This window comes from Cryptosporidium bovis (assembly GCF_009768925.1).
Source record: "Cryptosporidium bovis isolate 45015 chromosome Unknown contig_20, whole genome shotgun sequence".
NCBI lineage: Eukaryota > Apicomplexa > Conoidasida > Eucoccidiorida > Cryptosporidiidae > Cryptosporidium > Cryptosporidium bovis.
The window spans coordinates 166371-190179 of NW_027125014.1; the positions used below are offsets into that span (position 1 = coordinate 166371).

General features: G+C 32.9%; 8 protein-coding genes across 8 annotated transcripts; 2 read left to right on the top strand and 6 right to left on the bottom strand.

Moving 5' to 3' along the window:
* Nucleotides 1–294: 294 nt before the first annotated feature.
* FG379_001211 (heat shock) lies at nucleotides 295–1170 on the bottom strand (the record flags this gene model as incomplete). Its single annotated transcript, XM_067326814.1, has 1 exon — nucleotides 295–1170. The coding sequence occupies one exon, from the start codon at nucleotides 1168–1170 to the stop codon at nucleotides 295–297; it is 876 nt and encodes a 291-aa protein (XP_067184463.1).
* Nucleotides 1171–1681: 511 nt separating this feature from the next.
* FG379_001212 (helicase) lies at nucleotides 1682–5269 on the top strand (the record flags this gene model as incomplete). Its single annotated transcript, XM_067326815.1, has 1 exon — nucleotides 1682–5269. The coding sequence occupies one exon, from the start codon at nucleotides 1682–1684 to the stop codon at nucleotides 5267–5269; it is 3588 nt and encodes a 1195-aa protein (XP_067184464.1).
* Nucleotides 5270–5510: 241 nt separating this feature from the next.
* FG379_001213 (uncharacterized protein) lies at nucleotides 5511–7372 on the bottom strand (the record flags this gene model as incomplete). Its single annotated transcript, XM_067326816.1, has 2 exons — nucleotides 5511–5518; nucleotides 5548–7372. The coding sequence occupies 2 exons, from the start codon at nucleotides 7370–7372 to the stop codon at nucleotides 5511–5513; spliced, it is 1833 nt and encodes a 610-aa protein (XP_067184465.1).
* Nucleotides 7373–7966: 594 nt separating this feature from the next.
* FG379_001214 (uncharacterized protein) lies at nucleotides 7967–11446 on the bottom strand (the record flags this gene model as incomplete). Its single annotated transcript, XM_067326817.1, has 1 exon — nucleotides 7967–11446. One exon carries the CDS (start codon nucleotides 11444–11446, stop codon nucleotides 7967–7969), a length of 3480 nt encoding a protein of 1159 aa, XP_067184466.1.
* Nucleotides 11447–13594: 2148 nt separating this feature from the next.
* On the bottom strand, nucleotides 13595–14581 carry FG379_001215 (macrophage infectivity potentiator; the record flags this gene model as incomplete). Its single annotated transcript, XM_067326818.1, has 1 exon — nucleotides 13595–14581. The coding sequence occupies one exon, from the start codon at nucleotides 14579–14581 to the stop codon at nucleotides 13595–13597; it is 987 nt and encodes a 328-aa protein (XP_067184467.1).
* Nucleotides 14582–15734: 1153 nt separating this feature from the next.
* FG379_001216 (uncharacterized protein) lies at nucleotides 15735–18596 on the top strand (the record flags this gene model as incomplete). The annotated part of the gene is made up of 1 exon (XM_067326819.1): nucleotides 15735–18596. The coding sequence occupies one exon, from the start codon at nucleotides 15735–15737 to the stop codon at nucleotides 18594–18596; it is 2862 nt and encodes a 953-aa protein (XP_067184468.1).
* A 609-nt stretch (nucleotides 18597–19205) lies between these two features.
* Nucleotides 19206–20996, bottom strand: FG379_001218 (uncharacterized protein; the record flags this gene model as incomplete). The annotated part of the gene is made up of 1 exon (XM_067326821.1): nucleotides 19206–20996. The coding sequence occupies one exon, from the start codon at nucleotides 20994–20996 to the stop codon at nucleotides 19206–19208; it is 1791 nt and encodes a 596-aa protein (XP_067184470.1).
* A 902-nt stretch (nucleotides 20997–21898) lies between these two features.
* FG379_001219 (uncharacterized protein) lies at nucleotides 21899–23284 on the bottom strand (the record flags this gene model as incomplete). Its single annotated transcript, XM_067326822.1, has 1 exon — nucleotides 21899–23284. The coding sequence occupies one exon, from the start codon at nucleotides 23282–23284 to the stop codon at nucleotides 21899–21901; it is 1386 nt and encodes a 461-aa protein (XP_067184471.1).
* Nucleotides 23285–23809: the final 525 nt, after the last annotated feature.

Sequence of the window (23809 nt, forward strand, 5' to 3'; positions counted from 1 at the left end):
CGAGGATTTGTCAGTAAGATTTATATCAAGAGTTGTGCCTAGTTTTACTACATCAAATTAAAATACAATATAGGCTTAAGTGGCATGGAAAGCAACTTTAGGAGATTTGAAAGTGAAATAGAATAAAAAAAGATCTAAGGCAATATTCTGACAAGCAATCGCTAAATATATTTTTAGACCTAACTTTTATAGATAGATTCGTTCAAATTCAAAAATTTTATAATTTACTTCGAGTGTTCTTCTCTTCCTAATATTAGTGTAAAGTCATATAATAAAATTAAAATGCTTTGGAAGTTATTTGTGGAAGCCCCTGTTTTGCCTTTGAGACCTTGTTCTGTGAAGTAAGTTACCAAATGAGAAAGAAAGTTCATCAGAATCATCACTATCGTCATTGCCAATACGATTATCTTGTCCTTGTCTAATCATTCTATTCGTTCTAGAACTGGACGATCCTTCAGAAGAGTTCCTAATTACACGATTTCGCCTCCCGTCTCCCTCAACTTCCTCAATAGTTTCGCGAACTGTCCCATCAGGCATTCTTTCAGTGGTTTTTGTTCTGGTTACAACTTTACCATTAATCACGCTCGTGCTTTGCGAAACAGATCTGGAAATACCGCCCTGAAATCCTGAACTCGAGGAGAATGAAGAGGAAAAGGTTTGTAAATTACCAAATCCTGAACCAGAAATACCGAAATTACTGAATATTTGAGAGTGAAAATCATCGAATGGGGATCTTCTGCTCGCCCTAGATCTAGAATAACCCCTCCCATTCCCGCTAGTACTTCCTCTTTGGTGATGTTCATTAAATCCTGGAAAATCACCAAAAGATGATGAAAATAAGTCAAATATATTGTTTGTACCGAAAAATTCTTCGAATATTTTGCTTGCATGACCCATACTAAAGTGGCGATCAAATTCGTGAAATCCTGAAGAAAATCCAGAAAAGTCGCCATTAACACCATCTGGTCCATATGAATCATATCTACTCCTTTTTTCAGGATCAGAAAGCACCTCGTATGCTTCCGCTATCTTTTTAAACATCTCCTCTGCCTCGGCTCTATTTTCTGGATTCTTATCGGGATGCCATTTCAAAGCTAGACGTCTGTATGATTTTTTTATATCACTTGTAGAGGCATTTTTTGGTACATTCAATACCTCGTAATAATCCATCTTACGCATATAGATATATCTATATATTTGTCTATATATATATATATAAACAAGTCAAACGGAAACAATATGTATGTATACCAATATATATCCCCTCTCCCTTCAATTAGCTATCAAGTTCCTGTTATTAATCACTACCCAGATATTTGATTAGGCCTTGTTTTCCCTCAGACTTGTGCAGAAAAATTAAAATTGAACTAAGAAAATTTTCAATAATGTTTATTACCACTTTCTATATGAAATTAAAGTAACTGAAGGTTGGCGCCGAAACATAAAATAATATTTTATTATATTTAACACCGGTACTGACTGATATTAATGTGGGGAATAATTGGTGAAATTAATATTGAGAACAAACACATCAATCTATGAATTCAGAATAAATGTAAATTGGCATAATTCCCATGTTTTTTCTCATTGATTGTACACTTATTTATTCATCTGTGTATATATGCGATTGTAAATACAAGACTTGCATTTATGAAACAAAAGTTAGGCAAAGGTACAAATCATGGGTCATTTAAAAAATGAATACATGATAGAGGGCTATGAGGTGTATTTTCCATACGACGCCTATCAGTGCCAGTTGGACTATATGCAAAAGGTGTTATATTCAATTAAGAATAGAAAAAATGCATTATTAGAGAGTCCAACAGGTACAGGTAAAACAATGTGTCTATTGGCATCGGCGTTGGCATACCAAAAACACCATTTGCTGAACAATGGCTCCTCTAGGAGGATGACGACATTGCAGACTGAGAATGTAGCAACTAGCTCTGATACATACAATTTAAAATCAGATGGTGGTATGATAGAGATAATTGGTATACCGACAACAGGTGAGACTAGAGGCGTTCCTGATGCCAAGACTGTATGTGGTGTTGTGAATTCAGTTGGTAATAAGGGAAATTGTTCAAAAAATAATGAAAATTTGAAGGAAGAGAAGATAACACCAAGAATAATATATTCATCCAGGACGCACAGCCAACTTTCTCAAGTAATGCGAGAACTAAAGTCTTCTGGAATAGGGGATGGATTCACTATAGAATTGTTTGACAGTGAAAATGACAATGGTTTAAATTTAGTCAACACTAAATCTTTAAAACAGGACAAATCAATGTTGAAAAGGGGTGTATTAAAGGGAGTTGGGATAAATAGTAAGGCAGCAAAAAACAGTGCTAGTAGCAAAAAAATATTCAAAGCAACAATACTAGGATCTAGAGACCAGCTGTGTGTACATACTAGAATATCAAAATTTAAAGGAAATACATTAATTAAGAACTGTAGAAGAATAACAAAAGAAGGCAAGTGCAAATATCATAACAATTTAAAACAGGCCAAAGTATCTGAAGTTGCTGCAGACATAAAAGATATAGAGGATCTTAAATCATTGGCATTATCATCTTCGGAATCCAGTTATTTTTGTCCATATTATGCAACAAGAGAAATAGAAAATGTTTGCAATGTTGTATTATTGCCATACAACTATTTACTGGACAGTATTACACGTCAAAATTTGAAAATGGACTTGAGAAACAGTATATTAATTTTGGATGAAGCCCACAATTTGGAATCAGTGGCAGAAGAGGCGTATTCTTATGATTTAAGAGACATAGATTTAGCTCTTTCTCAAAAGGCTATACAGAACATCTTGGAAGCAACAAAACTTGGAATATTGGAAAACAAAGGAAAGAATTTAGGTAATAATGGTAATAATAATAGTAATAATAGATGCAATAATGGGAGGAACAAGAGAGATAATGATGAAGATAATGATGAAGAAGATGAAATTGCTTTTGATATAGAAGTAGCTATTTCTTTGGTCACGGGATTGCACTTACTTTCAGGAAATTTGAAGGAGATACCCTGTAAAATACCAAAGCCTAACAGTAATAAAACTTGGCTTAAAGTGGGTGATGTAAAGGGAGAAACATATCCAGGAAAGTATATATATACACTTTTTGGTTCTTCTGGATTTAACAGGGATAACTTTCAACAAATGGACGAGTGTTTAACCAATATAATTAATTATGGTCAGAATTTGGTAGGACCTGGAGGAAATGTCTCAAATTTATTAGATGTAACAGGAGTTCAAATGAATAATAGAATTGGAGCATTAGAAAGATTTCAAAGATGTTTGAGATTAACCTTTAATGACACAACGATGAAAAATTCTCAGTGGTTTAAAGTCTATGTTCACTACGAAATAGACCAGTATTTAATCAGTGATACAACAAACGAATTGGATGAAACTGGTGAAAATAGGCAAAAAAAACTAAATTTATGTGAAAATGAGATAAGTGAGTTAAATTTGGCCGACAATGAATACAGACTCTATTTAAGCTTTTGGTGCTTCAGTCCAGCAGCTGCCATTTCTTCCTTAGCTTCTTCAGGAGTCAGATCTATGATTATTACCTCCGGTACATTATCCCCACTGGACTCACTTTCTCAACAACTTAGCTGTTCAAATGTTTCATTTGATGTATTTCTAGAGAACGAACATGTAATTGACAGCAACAAACAACTTATGGCATTCACTGTCGAGAAGGGGAATGGTAATATTACAAGGCTTGGGTCTGGATTTGGACCTGTCCAACTCGTAGGATCTTATGAGGCCAGAAACAATCCAGCATATTTTTCTGCACTAGGTAGTGTTGTTATAGATACAATAAGAAGGACACCAGATGGAGTTCTTCTATTTTTTTCCTCATATCCCCTTATGGACCAAGCAATTAGATACTGGAATGAACAAGGTATTACTGAACGTCTCAGAGAATTTAAAAATGTTTTTGTCGAACCAAGAAGTTCATTCGAACTTGGATCTGTTTTAGAATCTTATATGGATTGCATAAGCAATCTTGACCCAGGTGGGCACTCATCATCATACTCTTCTGGATTTGGAAAGGGATTTGGTGATTCAGGTTCATCTGGTGGCTTAAAAAGAAGTGGTTCTCTTTTTATTGCTGTTTGCAGAGGAAAAGTGTCAGAAGGCATTAATTTTTCGGATAGAGCTTGTAGAGGTGTTATTATAGCAGGGCTGCCATTCCCTTCTATCACAGATCCTAGAGTTTCTTTAAAAAAACAATATATGGACGAGAGCAATATGGATGGGAGACAGTGGTACAATCAACAAGCAATAAGAGCTGTGAACCAAGCAATTGGACGTGTAGTTCGCCACAAAAATGACTACGGTATTATTGTTTTAGCAGATAGACGTTTTAGTCAATTTGGTATCTACTCCAAACTTTCAAAATGGATCAGGTCTCATATTAAACACTATCCACAACTGGAAAAAATTCAGTTGGATGGGATATCTAACTTTTTCAATGTTAAACTGGGTTTATGTATCAATTCTAATATTGATCAACACATTAAGAGCGATGTTACGGATTTTAACACCAATGCAAAAAGTGTATCTCTTTGTATAAGTGAAAAAATTCCATCATCAAATCTTTCAACAGAAATTAACTCGGTTTTGAAGCTTATTGAAAATAATTACAAGGAGGACGACAGAAACAACAATTCAGCTAATACAACTGTAAACAACAAATCTCTTACTACACCCTGGAAAAAGATTAAAGCCTCTTGCCACGGCACCTCAACAGTAATAAGGCAAAATCAATGGAATTCTGCCTCCTCTGCAACTAAAACTACTTTCTCAACCTCCTCTTCCCCATCTAAGGAAAACAGCAACTGTTTTACAATCATTCCAAAGGAGAATGTTAGTAGCAACTTAGGGACAACTAAAGACGAAAAAGAACTTTTCGATAAAACTAAAAAAATATTAGGTGAAAAAGAATTTGCTATTGTGATGTCACATATAAATCAGATTAAAAAAGGGGATATCAGCTCTAATAACTTGAGTATTGTCGCAAACCATCTTATCCCAAGTTCTAATAATCGCTCTTTAGAGGAAGAATTTATTCATACAAGGAAGAACCTTGCTTTAGAGTATTTAAATTTAATTGTACCTTTAAATTATAGAAGTGAATTCAAAGGTATGATTGACAATATTCTGCTTAATATTGATCTTATTAAAGATGAAGCACTTGTTAGTGCTTTAGAAAAAGACCCAATTATATATAAACGAAGTAATTAAATGTTATTGATATACATAAATATACATATATGTATTTATTTATATTTATACTTTGTGTTTCTTATCCTCGCATTCACTCTTTTGTTACCATATATACCCAAAATTTCCGCATAATCCCTCAACTCCTCTTTCATCTTCATTGTTGATTTGTCCTATATCCCGCATCTCTTCCCCCAATATCCTCTCAATTCCTATTCCTTCTGTTCTTAATCTTCCTCCAATCCCCGTTTCAATTATATGGCTATTTCCCTGTTGTCTAAGTCCCGATTTTCTCTTACATATATAATTATTTATTCTTCCATTTCCTGAACCATTATTGCAACCAACAATATTGCTAATTCTGTTTCTTCTAGTCACTGATTTTTGTTTTTTTTGTGTGAACTCACAGTTTTCACCATATAAAAAGAGACTCAGGTTTGATGTATCTGACCAATATATTGTATAGTTACCATCCTTAGATGGCCATTTTTCCATATAGTCATATGTAGCCATGTACAATTTTTTCATAGTCTCAAGAGCACTATATCTGTTGTTTTTCCTTTTATTATTAATATGACCATTTTCTTTCCTAAATAACTTCAACTCAAAGCAGCTGTTTGAAGGAGTATCATTTTGTATTTGCCTTATTTTTTGTGGATTCATTATATCGTTCAGCATTTCCCCTGTGGAACTACATTGGAAGAAACACATTTCATTGTTTGTTCCAACAATGTCGTCTGATTCCTCCTTTAACAATTTCAATTGTAAATTATGACTTCCAGTAAACTCTTCAACAGTGTTCATGTCGTTTATTCTTTTGTATATTTCATTTTCACTTGTGTATAAATTATCTTGTTGATTTACATTCACATCTTGTCTTAAAGGCTTGTCTTTGCAAAGTGATGTTATTCTGTTCCTTTTTCCACTATTCAACATTGATCCACTTCTCCTTTCCCTTTCTATTATTATATTATCATCCTCATCTACATAGTTTCCCTCTTTGCTCCTATTTCTCGCATCTAACCACAATTTTTTCGCATATTCGTATGCATCCTTAATAGACGAATATCTGCTTAGTGCTACCCATCCTATATATGAATTATGATATCTTACTCTATAACCTATTTGTTTTTTATCAAAATAAATTCCTGGAATTGAAGGCATTAGTTGTGCCTGAGTTTCAACTTCCTGCGATATACTTCTTTTCCCATTTACATCAACAACCGTAAACTTATCCAGACCAGATGATCTCATTTGTGTATGATAATACGGAGCTGTTCTTATTCTTGTCTCAAAAACACTATCTATCATATTTTTTTCGCTGTTGTTTTCCTTTATTAAATCAATAATATTACGATTATCATTGTTATCATAATCTACATTTTGATTGTATGAACCTTCATATTCATTATCATTTATTAAATTAATGCAAATGTCGTTATTAATTTCATTATTACTTCCACTGTTAGTTTCACTTCTGTTATCAACATTAATATCGCAATCGTGCTGATATTCAAAACCAAAAACCCCCGATGAAGGTGTTACTGTTTCTGAGGCCAAACTATCACAACTATTTTTGCTACTGACATCATGTGTGGCTATCACATCATTTAATGACCCTTTGCATTTTAATTTACCAATCACACTTGAGTCATTGATAATTTCAACGTCACCGTCTGAATTTCTAGTTATACAAATTCCGTGATAACTCTGTTCTTTATCATCGCTAATGTGACCATTATCACTTAATGTTGCATTCTCTATCTGAGGTGAGCTTATTTTTTCAACTTGTAATATATAGTAGGGATTCATTTCCTTGATTTCCAATTTATTAATATCACCTTCCTTAAATAATGAATTACCGCAATAATTGTTTCTGATATAGTTCATCTCATCATTATTGATTGCCACGTATTTTGTATTCTTTTGTTTTTCCAGCAATATATTACAACTAATGTTCTCTTTATCGTCACCCAAATAAATGCTATTATTTATTTCACCACTGTTTTCAACATTATTATCAATTCCGATGTTTTCAGAAGATCCCTTGCTATCTATATTATATTCATATTCTAGTTTACGGTATTTGATATATTCTCTACTGTATCCGCACTCATCGTCCATCAACATTACTTATTCTTGCAATAATTGCTTCTATTCTATTTTAACCGCAAAGCACTTAATTGATTTTACTATCTTTTATATCTAAAAACACAAAATGACTCTCAATCTTTATTTCGTCACCCAGTGACACACAAACCCCACACCACATATCAATTTACATAAATTACTATACAAATCCAGTCAGAGAAAGTTAATAAATAAATTTTAAACCCACACGCTCTTTGAAAATTTATACACGTAATAGTTATTTTTATTCTTATTTACCCACACAGTACACTAAAGTGCATGCATGATACACGTATGTAGGTGCTCGCATCCAAGTCAAATGCACCACTGCAACCGTTAACCAGAATAATTTCATTTTTTAGTTGTGTTGAAAGAGTAAATTCTATGTTTTAATGCGGAAAAAGATACAAACAATATTGTAAAAATTGCTATAAGAGGTTGAAACTAAAATTTACAAAAATAATTAAAACGAAAAGACTATTTGATATAAAAAATAAATCAAAAGGTATAATAATCATGATAGTTGTTGGTGCTAGAAATCGTAAAACTCATAGCTGTTTCTATAAAATAATAATGGATCATCATTAGTTAAGTAATTGCAAAGAAAAAGTCAATAGGTTCGTTAATACTACCACCACTGTAGTGTTTAGATAACTCGTTTTGGTCGCATAAAAGTTGTCCTGTTATAGAATTTGATATGTCAGAGAGTCCGACATAATTTTGGTACTGAGAGGACGAGATAATTGAAAATATGCTTGACACTTCTTGCATGTCCCCCTCTCTTGTCTCATCCTCAAATTCGTTCTGTTCACTTTCCTGTAAACCTTCAATGGACAATTGATTGCTACTTCTATAAGTTAAAATTTCATTTCGGTTCGGTGTTCTTATTTGTTTTCCTTTTTTATTACTATAACTTTCTGATTCACCAATTTCCAATCCAAGGTTTTCCTTATTTGTAGCTGTATCTCTCTCACATTTTCCAACAAGAATTTCGTTTTCCAGAATCATACCTTTGTCCAACTCCAGTGTCTTATCACCATGAGTTTCCTTTTCTACTCTAATATCTCTGTCAACAATTATATTTGAATTACGGAGCATTATAGGATTTTTAAATTTGGACTTTATGTTGTAGCAAGACGATGCCTTGTCATTTAAATATTGTATTGGCGAACTTATATGATTAATATTTTTTGTTTGTAACAGAGTTGCTTCAGGAATATATCTCATTTTTTCTATTTCTGAAGAATATATAGTTCCATTTTCATCCTTTAATTTGTTTTTCTGTAAAGCTCTTAATAATGCCTCAAACTCACTAGAGTGAATTAACAAATGTTTTTGAATAACTAAATACAGTGCTTTGTAATATAAAATAGCTCTTCTCGTTGCAGATAAATTCCCAATTTCAGTTTGCACTTGTCTTGGTTGTATTTTTTGTTGTGCTTTGCCATTTTCACTCGTTTGATCTTCTCTCCTCCTTTTTTGAGTTGGAATTGAACAGTCAACCTGGCGTTCCTTTATATCCCCCTCCATTGCATATAAACCACTTTCATAAGATGCAAACTTTTTTTCATAACTGTTTTCCATGCTTAAATAGCTATGCAAAGCTGGAGATGAATTAACAAATAGTCGTGTTACTCCTGGGATATTTCCATCCAACCAACTTATATACAGTTTGTTTAATGCTTCAATTGGTAGAGATTTGATTGAGTCCCAGATAAATCTTGAAGAGGAGTACTCAAAATCCGAATACTGCTCGAATTCTAACTCCAACTCTATGATAGATTCTCTGCTGAGATCGTTATTCTCTAATTTTTTATCTGAATTAATTTTTTGTGAAACCTCCAAAGCACTGTTTCCAAAACACATATTGTCCATTGCTGTTTCCCCCCTTCTCAAGTAATCATATTCTAAATTATTAATAGTAATTTCTCCCTCTTTTTGCTTTATTCTTGGTGGTCTTCCTCTTCCTCTTGTCTTTTTCTGCACAAACAAATTATTTCCAAATGATGAATTTGTCTTTTTACAATCATCCGTACTCTTCCCATTACTTCCTAAAAGAGTTTCCTGACCCAAATTGTTGATAATATCCTCACTAAACTGGCAAATAGAGTTATTTTTGCTTCCAAGTGCAATGTCTTTTTTCAAACCTTGGTTTTGGGACAATTGTAACGAAACGTCAATTCCAGTACTGTTTTGAACAGTAGAATTAATAGTACTTAATGGTTCATTTAATGGCAAAATTTCGTCTTTCTTGTTCTCATTATTCTTAATTTGATCACTATCTGATCTTGAAATAGATACATCGTTTTTATTCTGACTAAAATTGTTATTTTTATCTCTAATGACTAAATTAACATTCGAAGCTGGACCGTCAGTATTCAATACTAGCTTTTTCTCCAAAATCTCGTCTCTGCAATCATTAACCATTCCATTGCTATCTAATCTACCGTTTATGTTTACCAAAGGATTTATGTTATTATTTTGCTCATTGGACTTTTTGCCCCTGTATTTCCACTTTTTGATGTGACTCTCTATATCTAAAGTTGAAACCCAAAGTAAACTTCCTAATGGGTACCCTGCATCCAAATACACTTCGGGACACATTTCCATACACCAAACCTTAAGAAGCCTTTTAATGGATCCAAGCTTATTCATGGACTTTAATTGGTAATAAAAATCCATTAATCTTTGTGGATTACTGCTTCTCGCTCTCGGGTCCAAATGGTAAGGTGGGTCTACTACAAACATAAATAACAAAACCTTCATGAAAACCGGTCCTAGTATATTCTTCTGTCTATGATGATTCAACACGTCAACTTTATGGCAACCATTTAACTGAAGTTTTCTGTCAAAAAAGTAATATTTACCTCCACCACCACTTTTTAATGCCCTTTTTTCTGTGCAAAATGCCAAAAAACCACAATTCTGCTTTGTAATACAGTTATTAAAGTAGTTTTCAAATTTTTCAATGTTTTCCTCCTTTCCGAGATCATCTATGGTTTGGACGATTGGAACCGGACACCTACTTGGAATATCCCTGACTATCCTAAACACCTCTATAACACTCGGAACTAGTTTTAGGTAACATGTACGACTTTTTGTAAATTCCAGTATTAAATTTGTTTTTAATGTCTCCAAGTAATCGTCATCCATGTATCTAGACAGGTCTTTATGGTTATTTTGTGAATTTTCTTCAGAGCATATCTCCTTGAAGATTGAATTTACCATATTATAATTAGAACCATTTATGTTAGCATTATCACTTATATTAGCATTAGAGTTTATATTAGTATATCCGCCAGTGTGCTGCTGGCTATTTTCACTACTATTAATATTGTATCCAGGAATTCTAGAATATAGCATACTTAAGGTATCGTTATCTATATTACTACCATTATGATGATGATGTTGGTGGTCACTTCCACTATTAGTTCCACCATTTCCACTGTTGCTTATGTTATTGCTGCTGTTATTGTGATGGACATGAAGATGTGTATTGGTTACATTTTCGCCCGTATTGGTAGTCATAATAATTCCATTATTACAGTGAGTATTGTGAGTGTGGCCACTATTTCCCAAATTGCATCTTCCTCGTGATTCTGTTATTGAATTCAATTCAGTGTCTGTTTCATCTATTTTTCTGTTTGGTGATATATCACTCATAATTAACACGTTCGTGTCCAGTTTTTCCTCTTCTCTGAACATGTCCTCAGCGTTATTCGTATGATATGGATAAACGAAAAATTCCGATTCTCCAGACTCCTGCTGAGCAGCATCCTGAATAAGATTTCTAGACCATCCTAAAATTCCAATGCTGTTTTCTGACAAACAACCAATATCATCCGATAAAATGTCATTTTCGCTTCTTTTTATGTCCCTTACTCCAAGAGTTTTACAATACTGAGAATTAGATCCACCAATTTTATTTTCACTCAATAATGGAGATCCAACACCATGCAGCGATGATGGAGACAATGTAGACGGTGTTGTTGGCACCTTATTTTGTCCATCTTCTTCCCAAAATACATAGGACTCTTTTCTATCAAAGTCCGCAATATTTCCAATCATTTGGTATTAGTTGTAACAAATAAAAATCAAAGCCTTAATTAATTTGTCGCTTGACTGCTTTTTACAACCTATAATATGATAGATTCACATTTAATTCAGAGCTGTTATTTATCTCTTAATAATGAGACAATTTATAACACTGAAATTAAATGATTATTCTATTATCGTCCCGTGATTTTATTTGGCTGTTATAATAAATATATAGAAAAAAATGTAATGAACAAATTTTTCGTTTACCCTGAAATATTATTACATTTATCTATAGTAACTTTCTCATTACACACAAATATAAATATTATTACAATTCAAGTGAGGCTCATATGACTTTAATTTTGTGTACTTTATATTTATTAGTTACCCCCACAACACGACATAATGAATCGGATCTCTTCCTTTCTCTCTCTCTTCTCCAGAGGCTTTAATTGTTTGCGTAAAGTTGATTATTGTTTTTATGTACTGTCCCTTTTGTGTCAAAAGTAATACATTAATTGTATATTTATTGAGACTATAAATGTAATTTAAATAATTAATCGGTACCTGTTATTTACCTAATAAGTAGTTTATTCACCTGATAATTAGTATTCCAGTCATTCACCGTCGTAACTAACTAAATTAAAACAAAGCAGACTCCAGTATAATGATAAATGCATATGTAATTATTCAAACCAATTCTTGGAGAAATACTGGTGGACTTTGTTAAATAAACTATTCCAGAATTAAACTGTATTAGTAAATAATTATATTTACGTACTGGAACTGCCTCAACTATTCTATTTTTGGCCTCCAGATCTCTATTTATATTCACATACATCGTATTTACCTGGCGTATTTGTATATGCAAGGGTATTGGAGCAATATACGTAAATTCTGGAGTTTAATATGTCCAGAGTAGACATGAATACTAGACAAAATGCATTTATCCATATTTGTTATGCTTTTCTGAAGCGGGTATACTGAAAGCTGGTATTTTATTATAGCTCGAATACCAACTCTGTTTAGACGTAAAAATGTATATAAGCCCCATATTTGACTCCTGTAACCCTCCTCCAATAAATTCTCTCCCAGAAATTTCTTCCAGACCCTGCTTCCAGCTCTCCTTCAAGTAACAGATCTTATATTATTGCATCTCTGCATCCGCCCAATAAGTATCAGACCCCCCTCCAACTACTTATATTTTAATGCCATATATACGCTTTTTTTATGTTAGTTGTACACAAAAATAAAAGAATTGGACGAACAAACACTAATTACTTTTTTTTTTATGGCGTTATCCATACTTTCCACTTTCATTTCTATATCATAAATACATATGAAAAAAGGATTTGTTTAATATCATAACCATTGATATCCGGAAATCAGCACAAAATACGCATTTCTTTGTCAATTTCACCTCGGTTAGTTGACAAGCTGAAAATCTGTACGGTATTCTATTCCAAACACACGAAAAACTAATATAACAAAGATCTCAGTACATAACATGGATTTTTGCAGGGGAAAAAAATCTTAACATACTTCAGAGACTAACCTAATCAATTATGCAGATGTGTGACCTGTAAAACATTTTTTTCCTATGATAAATTAATCAAATCATAGTTTTTCTCTATTTTACATAGTTTTTTTTATCCTCTCCATTCTCACCCTTCTCTATTCCGCTTTTTCTTGAAAATATTATCCGGTATTTACTGCTGTTAGCTTTAATATTCCTTGTTTAGTGCTTTTTTTACTATATAATATTGACACGCCTATGTCTACAACATTGTATTTATGTTCGGGCATGACCAAAAAAAGGAGGCGGGAAGTTTGTTTCTAGATAAGCGATTTAGTAAAAGCATATAACAAACAAAACGGGAAATGTTAATTGTGGTTTGGTTCCCTATGTTGAAGAATTAGTGTACAAGGCAACGAATTGAGTGTTTTAAAATGATAAAGACTGCGGTGGTAACATAATTGTAAAAGTAATTTAAATGAAAATGGTGCGGACATAAAAACGATACATGTAACCGCCTAAGTACAAGTGCATGTTTTCCTGTTTGAGATGTGTGATAACTCGGAAGAAATATTCGTTTATTTTTTAAATACAAAATAAATGTAGTAGAACATAAAAGAGAGAAATAGGCAGTGGTTAGTAAATTAATTAACTGCTAAAGTTTACAATTCATCAGATTGCCCTTGTTTTGTTGCCTCTTGTTCAGAACTCAACTCTGTCTTTTGTTCACTGCTGACAATTTTTACAAGTCTTAACTTGAAAATAATAACTTCGTTGGGGCCAATTGAATCGCCAGCACCTCTTTCGCCATATGCAAGTTCCGGAGGAACGAAAAGTATAATTTCGTCCCCTTCATTCATAAGAGAAAGGGCCTCAACCCAAGCAGGAATAAGTTGAGAAACAGTCATTTTTGTCGGTTCATCACCTCTGTTAAATGACGAATCAAATTCAACACCATCCAGTGTTTTTCCTCTATATTGCACCTCAACTTTGTCATCAACTGAGGGATTTGTTTTCCCATCACCCTTCTTGGTTATTTTGTACTGCAGTCCAGAACTTGTTACTGTTACTCCATCAACATTTTTATTTTTATCCAGGAATTCCTGCGATCTTTTTCTCAAAAGCTCCGCTTTTGGTTCTCTGTTGTTTGGATATTCATTCTCGCTCCAAATTTCATCCTTACTGCAGTAACCACCTTCAAAACAAACATGTCTAACCCCGTCTTGTAAATTCATTTTACCATTAATATATGATTCTAAACTTGATTCCCAATTACTCAAATTTTCTCTACATGAACTTACAAAATTTTCAATAGTGAATGACAAAGAATTGTCTGCAAGTGGTTGCCAGACGTGATTTGAGCATGCTACATGACTTTCTAGAAAGTTGCTCAATGTAATATCAGTAAATCCCTTTGGAGGAGAGGAATTTTTGTATACTTCTAATTCCTTATTTATGTACTCTTTAACTGCAAATACTATTAACTGGCAAGATTCACAATTCAAACTTCTATCCCTGAATGCCACCTGACTGATGTCCTTTAAAGGCTTAACCTCGAATTCATCCCCTGTCCACTCTAATCTTGAGCATATTGTAAATGTTTTTGTTATACAAAACAACACCAACAGTACATTCGAAATTCTCGTCATCATTTTCAGTCAAAGATTTAGTTGTATATAATATGAAATACAACAGCTAATATTCAGTTAATTTACTTGTATATATGTATTTATAAATTGCCTATAAATGTTCTTTATCTCAAAACCAGGCTACCAGCTTCGCACTCCCCCTAATTTACTAGAGGCGGTTCCTGCCTGGATTAAACATTTATAAATTAACGATAAATAATAAATCTTCATGAAAAATTTAATGAAATAACAAATCTATCAAGTGCTTGGCTCATTTTTTCACTTTTAGATTTGCACAGACTAACTAACTCTGAATCATCACAATACTGGGATAAACTAAAATAATTCTCTATAAAGGTAACAGTATATACATTATAAATTATTGCTAAGTGGATAATATTTCGATTTACAAGACATTTTCTAGTTCCTTGAAATTTTAGTGGAAACAGTGGTTAAAACAAAAGAAAGTTACATGCAAAGCATGTGGGGAAAGATATACTAAAAGATTGCATTGTATTTTAATGGCTATTTAACAAAACACATCCCACATCCAGTAAATTTCAAGCATAGAATCATAGAACTGATTTGAGTAAGTTATATTATATAACAAACAAATACTCAAATTCAACATTAAAATAAATTGCATAGATTATTAAGATTTCTAATCGTTTATTTGGCTTTACATTAAATTTGTAAAAATGTGTCAATGCATGCGCCAAAGGTTTATAAATGAAAATTAAATGCGATTTTTTATATAAATTTGCAATACAAAAAAATTAGTAACAATAATAGATAAATTATTTAAAAAAATTAAATTAGTAGGATAATTGGTCTAATTAATATAATTAACAGCAAAAGTGATAATATATGCAACATTATTATATATATTACCCTTATTACTATTGGTCATTGGTGTTTCAATATAAAGAAACATTAAAAATATTAGTGTAGGTAAATGTATGTATGCTCGGGTGTAAATACATGCTCGCTTAAAAGAGGACACGCCAGGTAATGGTATTTAATTAGCGCAGAATAAATATATAAAAGTAAAACCTCAGATATGCCTTTTAGGTGTACTAGTATATAGAGGAGAAAAGAACAAATTTAGAAAGTGAGAAAATAAGATCGGGTTGCATAGGTACAAAATATGAAAAAAGTTCGAGAAGAGGAGAGAATGAAAAAACCTTCAGGTTTACTTCACCCACATTTATGTTTAGAAAAGAAAAACGCAAAAGAATCCCTAAACGGGAATATTGTGTATGCAAATAATTCAAAAATTGTGGAGGATAAAGTAACAAGCAGTCGCAGTAGTGGCTTGAGGCAAACAATAGAGTCGAAGTTTTATGGAAAAAGCAATTGTAACTCTTCCGTAATATATAGGAAAACAAAGTCCGAATATTATGTATCTGGAAAGTCTTGTTCAAATTCGTCCGTAGAATTCACGAGGAGCTATGAAGAGTCTAACACCAGTATAAACAACTATAAGAATGTGGGAGTTAATTCTGATGTGTCATCATATATGAAAAGCAATCCAAGGAGAGTGTTTGAGATAATAGATAAAACATTAAATGCATTATTAGATAAGATAGTTCCTGGCCAAAAAAAGAAGAAAGAAAAATTAATATTGCTACAGTGTGTAGAATTGCTGGTGAATGAGACTTTTGGTGATTCAGCAAAGTTATTTTTAACTGGTTCTGCTGCAGCGGACATAGATTCAGAAACAAGTGATATAGATTTAGTGGTTTTTACGTCGTTTGAATCTAGAATAGCATTAATGAAAATGGCGAATAAATTTAAGAGTATAAGATGGAAACATAGAGAAGAGTGTATTAACTGCAAGAATGCAAGAAATTCAAATAACAACGGTAATTACTACTCGAAAATAAATTTGAGCTCATCGTCAGTTGAATGTTGCATTGAAAGTCTACTTTGTGATATGGAAGTTAACGTAATAACAACGGCCAAAGTGCCTGTAATGATGATGAGAAGCAAACAAGCAAAATTCAAAACAGAATGTGATATATCGATAAATATGTATACCTCATTAATGCATTCAATATTGTTTCAATGTGTATTATTTTCTCACCCGGAACTCCAATCCGTGTTAAGATTAATTAAATATTGGTTGCACATAAGAAGACTCCCTGTGGCGAAGGATGGAGGACTTCCTTGCATAGCATGGTTATTTCTCGCAATTGTTCACTGTTCAATAGGAATAAACAAACCATATAAGTCTCAAAAAGAATATCTTGAGAATGTATTTATGCCTGCAAAACAGGTTTTATCCAGTTTGCAAATTAAATCTTCAAACTGTTATTCAAGCTTTCAAAGTACCGAAATGGGATCTCCAATTAATTTTCCGCCCAGTAATTCTTCACCAAGTGCTTTGTCTGAGGAGTCGAACTGTGAATGCTCCAACGGTCATAACAGTGGTGCTAATATTGAGAAAGGAATTAAAAGTAATATTATTAATAACAATGTGGACAATGAAGAACATACAGAAACTGTAGATAAAGTAGGAAGAGAGATAACCAAAGACGAAATGAAAGAGACAAATGAATCGTCTTCTGATGTTAGTAATATGTTAGAATTTTCAATATTCTCCATAGGTGGCGATAGCAATAAAAACAATATTACATCTCAGTTTAATGCAAATAGTGGAAGTTGCAATGGTCGCTCTTCTTTAATTCAAAAAGATGATGTGGATTTTAACGAAAAAGGCACTACATTTATGGCTTTGGTTTCATTCTTTACGTCTATTTGGAATCGAAATTCGCTAACTTGTAGCGTTTCTGTGATAAACAAAAACATTCAGCCCAAAGATTTAAAAACCACTTCACAGGTTATATTTAGTAACGGTGGAATATGGGATGAAATATTGACTTTAGACGATCCCTCTGCTTCCCTACTTAGACAGCTTGAAGTTCTTAAATTAAGCAATTCTGATGACTTTGAGATAGGAAATAAGTTATTTAAACATATATTTTCAAATCATAGTAGAGAAAAGGTTAGTGGTAGTAGTGCTAACCTAGATGAAGTTAAGGGTATCGGAGAACCTGAACTTGATAAAAAAAATGATATAACATCTTTACTTGGAAATCATAACTCAGAATGGAGACTTCCTCCAAGTGACTGTATTATAGTGTCAAATCTAGCAGCTAGAATAACATGTGGCACATGGTTGGTATATTTATATGAACTTAAAAGAGGTCATGATATACTAGATACGTATTTACAGCAAATATCAATGAATAACTTTAATGAAAGTGAGATAGTAAGCAAATTATTCAAACCAATAAATGATGAGATATACAAGATACCTGCTAAACTTTCCACAAAAACACCACTATGTGTTTACCCTTGTGTAGATTTGGACTTAATTATTGAGAAAGATATAATTGCACTTGTCCAGGTTCCTTATTATGAACAAAATCATAAATTTTGCTTAATACTATTATTTGGACATTTAGTTATTTTAAGAATTGAAAAAATATGTGTTGATTGGGAGGGTGGCTGGTGGAGCAAAGAATTTTTAAATAGAAGAGATGTGAGATCAGTTCTTCATGGAACGTTGTTTTTGCCCATTCCTCTCTCATTAAATCACTTAGATAAAAACGGTTCATCCGCTTTTTGTATTCTACAGCCTTTAGATTCAAGAATTATTAATTATATTCCAGAAATTAAAAGTAATGGTGGCGATAACGTTAGTATAGACGAAGTTATGGTTAACCCAGCATTGTTTATTACTTTAATAAATAACGTAGAGTGGTACTCTGTAGATGATCTTAATGGATTCTACATCATCCCAATTAACGAATATTACAGATTTCTAGACATCGAGTCCATCGCTAAAAAATCTCCTTATTGGTACGAAAACTTTAGTGATAATAATCATCTTTTACAACCTCTTCTTTCAATGTGTAGATTTTGTAAAAGAACGTCGCTTACCTCAGGAATGGAAAAAGTGCTTAAGTTTAAAAGTACATATTGGACCATTAAAAGAAGAAAAGATTTTGTATCTAATAAAAACAATTGAAAGTATATACTACTCCTATTACAAGATAATGTAGGATTTGGGTTGGTTGTTTAAATTAAAAGAACTGTGTAATAGTTATTTAATTGTATGTAGTCTTAAATACATCATTTGTAATTCACAGTATAATACTAGGACAAAAACACTTTGCTATTGTTTTGATGGTGTTTTACACACTTTTTATTTTATCTGTACCCTATCTATATATATTTTAAACTTATAACTTCTGTTTATAAATCAAGAACAAATCTCATTAAAAAAAAGTGACAACTAAACAAATGTAAAAGATAATTACCCCCGGATAAATATTAAAATAAATCTCAATTCCATTGGAATACCAAGTAAATGTATGTAATGTGGTTTCCAACCCTCCATTTTAAAAACCAACAAGTATAAATCGTAACAATGAAACACAGTCCAATTTTATGTTTAATTTATGTGTATCTTATTGTAAACACCAAAATTGAATAAACATACAAAATTATACGTTGTTCTAAATCACTAAAAAACACAATAATCACTATTGTTGATGTTATTTCGATGTCTACAAGTGGTGTACTAATATTAAATATGACTAGAATTAATATTAGAATTAGAGTAAGTTGTTTTAATTTATCTAAAGGTTCTTGGAAGAGGAGTCTTTAAATCTTCTTCGGAGAATTTGTCATTTAAAATAATGTCCTGCTCATTTGGAATCCCTTCTCTTTCTTTGACACTATTATCATCAATATTTAATGAAATGAATTCGGTATCCTCGTTTCCAATAAGTTGTTGGAGTTGTTTTCTGGCAATTGTTGCCTGAAACTTCCAATTATTAGGAATGCTAGTCTCTAATGCATTTATTCTTCTAATTGAATTAATTATCCTGGCATGACATCTCGGTAAAGAATTATTATTGTCGTTTTCACCCATTAATCTTGTGCCTTTTGTTGATTCCTCTATTCCCTTCTCTCCTAATTCACTTGTCTTTAGTTTAGTTGTATTGCTATCTAAAGTATTGTTATTGACAGACTGCCTTCCCAAGTGTGAAAAACTATTCATTGACAGGAATCCACGCAACTTTGGAAGTTTTTGGAGATTATTACCCTGAATATCTTTACTATCATTGTTAATTACTGATCTGGATATATAAGAATCTTTTTTTTCATTATCACTAACTAGACTTGTCACTTGCGCAATAGAGTTATGCTCATACAATACATTAGTATTTGAAGAATTTGATAAATCTCTTTTATTTATATTAATTACATTACTATTTGACACACGATCATCACTAATTTCACTAATTCCCTCTCTCCTCTCTGGTTCGGAAAAATCCTCTCTTGCCTCTTTTGAATTATCACCTGATATTAAGGAATCCAACAGACCTCTCAGTTGTGCCCTTTTATTTTCCAAGCGCATCTGGGTTGCAAATTTTGGTGATTTGGGAATTGTTGTGCTTCTACTTAAATTTCTTACTCTAAAGCGACTTTCATTCTTTCCAAGTGAAGTCAAACCAAAACCTGCACCAGTTTGCTCGTTATTGTTATTAACAACACCTGATTTCGCTTCAAGTGTGTCATTACGATTTCCTGTATACGAAGAAACATCAGCATTAGCACAGATACCTCCAATGCCGTTATCCCTGATTGACTCTATGATATTCCTAAGTCTTTTGTCTTCGTTATACTCTCTATTTTTATTCAATACCTCTTCGTTAAACCTTTCTTTAAGAGAGCCAAGTCTCTCTGAAAGTATTTTAGATTTATTCGAGGCTCTCAAATCAGTTTCAAAGTGAAACGGTCTTGGAATCGTAGTCATCCTTGATCTGTTGCTCATTCTAGAGTTTGCTCCTATCGAAGAACAAGATCTAGCTGAAATTGGAGGGTTGGTTGATTTTCCACAACTAATTTGATGCATATTCAAACTCAAATCTCGGATATTTAAGACATTACTGTTATGAATGCCACAACCATACAAATACGCCCCAGAGGATGATGATCTCTGATGTCTAAGTCGTTGTTCCGCCCTTTCATTTGTCGCAAATTCAAATCCTTTTGGAGTAGTCACATTTCCACGGCAAATTTTACTCTTGTAAGAGGTTTCCTGTACTTGTTTCTTTACAAACTCGTCACCAGATTCGGATTTTTTCGCTTCGATTGAACCGGCTCTGTTTAATTGAATTGAACTCCTATTTACTCGTTGAGAGGTCCTTAAAGACCTACTACTAGGGAGCTGAAGGGGAACTTTTCCATCGAAATCAAGATATTTGCCTCCGAATGATCTTGTACTCAAAGCCCCTCTATTCAGACTTGTACTCTTAGCCTCATTCTTTGGTGTCAAACCCGTTGAAATACAACTCAAAGAAAGTGTATCTAGCCTTAAGTGGCTTGGAATAGCCAGTCCCTTTATTTTGTCACTCATGAATTCATTATATAAATAAACATTACTTTATTGACCCAGCCACTCTTTAATCCTCACTTATATACGTGGTATTTGATATATTTTCGTTGTTCACCTCCTATCTCCTTTTTATTTACTCCTTTCAATTGTTATTACATGCAAATTACCTTTTTTTTAACAATAAAACATGTGGGGTATGATTCCCGCTAGTTGTGGAATCCACCCCACAAAAAGAAAATATTTGTGACTAACCTACAATAACAGCTAATAGATATAGTATTAGAGAAAAAGTATAAACTAATTGACTTAAAATATGTGCATACAAATTTATTTGATTGTTTTCGGATCTATAAATTGGCTGAATTCTATGTTTCTTATTGTCTCGAAGAGGAGTTTAAATTTCTTTCTTTTACAGTTGTTCACATAGATTCTCAAGTATTCACGGAGTGCAATTATATGCAACACAGTGTTTTGCATGTGCATGTGGTTTTACTCTTCTCTTCCGTCTTTTAATATGAGCTATACATGTTGAATGTTGTGACAAATACATATATTAGAATTTACAGGTAAAATATGTACCATATATTGCACCTGTGAGTGAAATAGCGTAAGCTTGATACTCCCGTGTCAACAGCCACAATTGCTTTAGGTAGAATTTTCCCGGTAACTTCACCGAATAAATACGAGGTGAACTTTTATTCAACTCGGTAAATATTCGAGATAGTTGAAAAAGAACTCGGATTCATTCCAACACATCTTTTTCTAATTTGACATGTACCTAAATAATTCCTAAAGATTTCTTAAAATACCATTATATAATAATAAGGTAAAAGGTAAAAAACAGATAGAAAATGGCAAAGGAGTGAGGTCTTGATAATACAGAGATTTGCTGTTCTAGTTTGGTTGACCTCTCGGTGAATTTATTATATTCTCGGAATTATTGCATAACCGAATACTTGGTTACTTTGATTCGTTGGTGCTGGATGTTGCGGAATTAAAGGAGCTTTAGCCCCAGGTTGTTCTTTATATTGAATATGCGGCACTATTGGATGAGGATGTTTAGATAAGTTTCCGTGAGGTGGTGGCGGTGGTGGCGGTGGTGGCGGAATCGGCATATACCCTTGGTTATTTCCAGATTGTTTAGTTCCACAGAAGCAGAATCCTCCAATAACACACATAACCAAGAGAATAATGACAATAACAGCAACTGTCATTGGACCAAGTAAATTATTCCCCCTAGTGTGTCCATTGTCCCTCCTATCAGAAAATTCGTGTTCATCATTGATTCTTGTGTGTAAATCGCCATTTTGCTGCAAATTATACTGACCTTGGTTCTGCATAGGAGCAGGGCCTGGTGGGAACACTACGTTATTACCATTTACAGACATTGTATTTGGAATTGATGGAACAGGAGGAGTAATGAACATTCCACTTCCTTGTTGTAAAGGGGCAGGTGAACCTGTTTGTGCTACAATTAAAGGTTGAATAACTCTCCTCACGACTCTAACTCTTCGTGGTTTTCGTTCCCTACTATGTCTATTACTTGGCAAATATCTAACAACTTTATACTCCCCTTTTACACCTTTACTTCCAATAATAAAGTATCTTCTACCATGTTCCCCGTCTAAATGATAGTTTCTCCCTTTTACAACTCTAGCGAGAATAGGCCTTTTAATTTGATCGCTAATTTCACCTTCTTCCTTTCCTATATACTTTTTAAGTTGCCTTTTTTTCCTATTTCTACTTGGACTTTCGACTTTTTCGGAAAAGTGAATTTCTTGATTATTTTTCGGCTCCTCACCTATTGAAATTCGTGTAGGAACAGTGATAAATCTTCCAAGATCGTTCTCATTTCCATTTACTTTGATATTGTTAACGGCTATATTGTTAGTTTCAGAACCAGCCTCCGTTTTTAAGGAAAGAATTGCTGCTCTTGCTTCAGATTCATTTGCTGAAGAGACATTTCTATGAACCATTGACTCATTTATATCGCTGAAACTACTTGAAAGTATAAACCCTAAGACATCTTCATCTCCATAATGAGAGAAAGTGGAACTCACATTTTTATCACTTTCGGTAGTTATATTTCTATCTACATCAATTTCAAATAGAGGTCCTTCAGCTTTAATCATTTCCAACAACTGTTTAGAGGTCACTCCCGCTGAATTTGCCTCATCCTCTAATTCTTTCTGAGATATTCCTGTAGCATTGCAATATATTTCCAAATAATTATTATTTTGTTCTGCTTCTAATAATTCAAGAAAACCAGCGATCGTCACCAGACTAAAAAACAGTCCTGTATATCGCATTACTGAAGCGAACCTACTCTTAACTCCAATAGATGCAAAAACTTGTTACAAGTCTAGCCTTTTCAATTGTTAAAGTTTAATTAATTTAATTTGGATTTTTTTACTTATCCGTTTACTCTTATCCTTGTAAAATTCGACTAAAAAGAGTACCGCCAAACCCAAAGACCCATACCGCGACCTACTAAGTGGCTCCAACTTGGTTGCATTAATACGCATTTACAAGGGTATAAATTAATCAGAATGATTCGCTTTATTGCTAAATCTAATATTTCAATTTATCTTGAGTTTCTTTTTTCACTTTTTAATGAAAAAGTATATGTGAAGATATATGTATATTTATAATCTATGTAGGTTTAAAGAGTATAATTTTTCCAAGTTGTGCTATTTTTGGAATTGCACAAAACCAATCTCCAGAATAAGAGCGGAACATAAATCGCATTATCCGCAGCCATGCATAATTATTTGCTTGCATGCATGCATACATAATAGATGCAAATCATCCTCAGCATCAATTCATTTAAATTA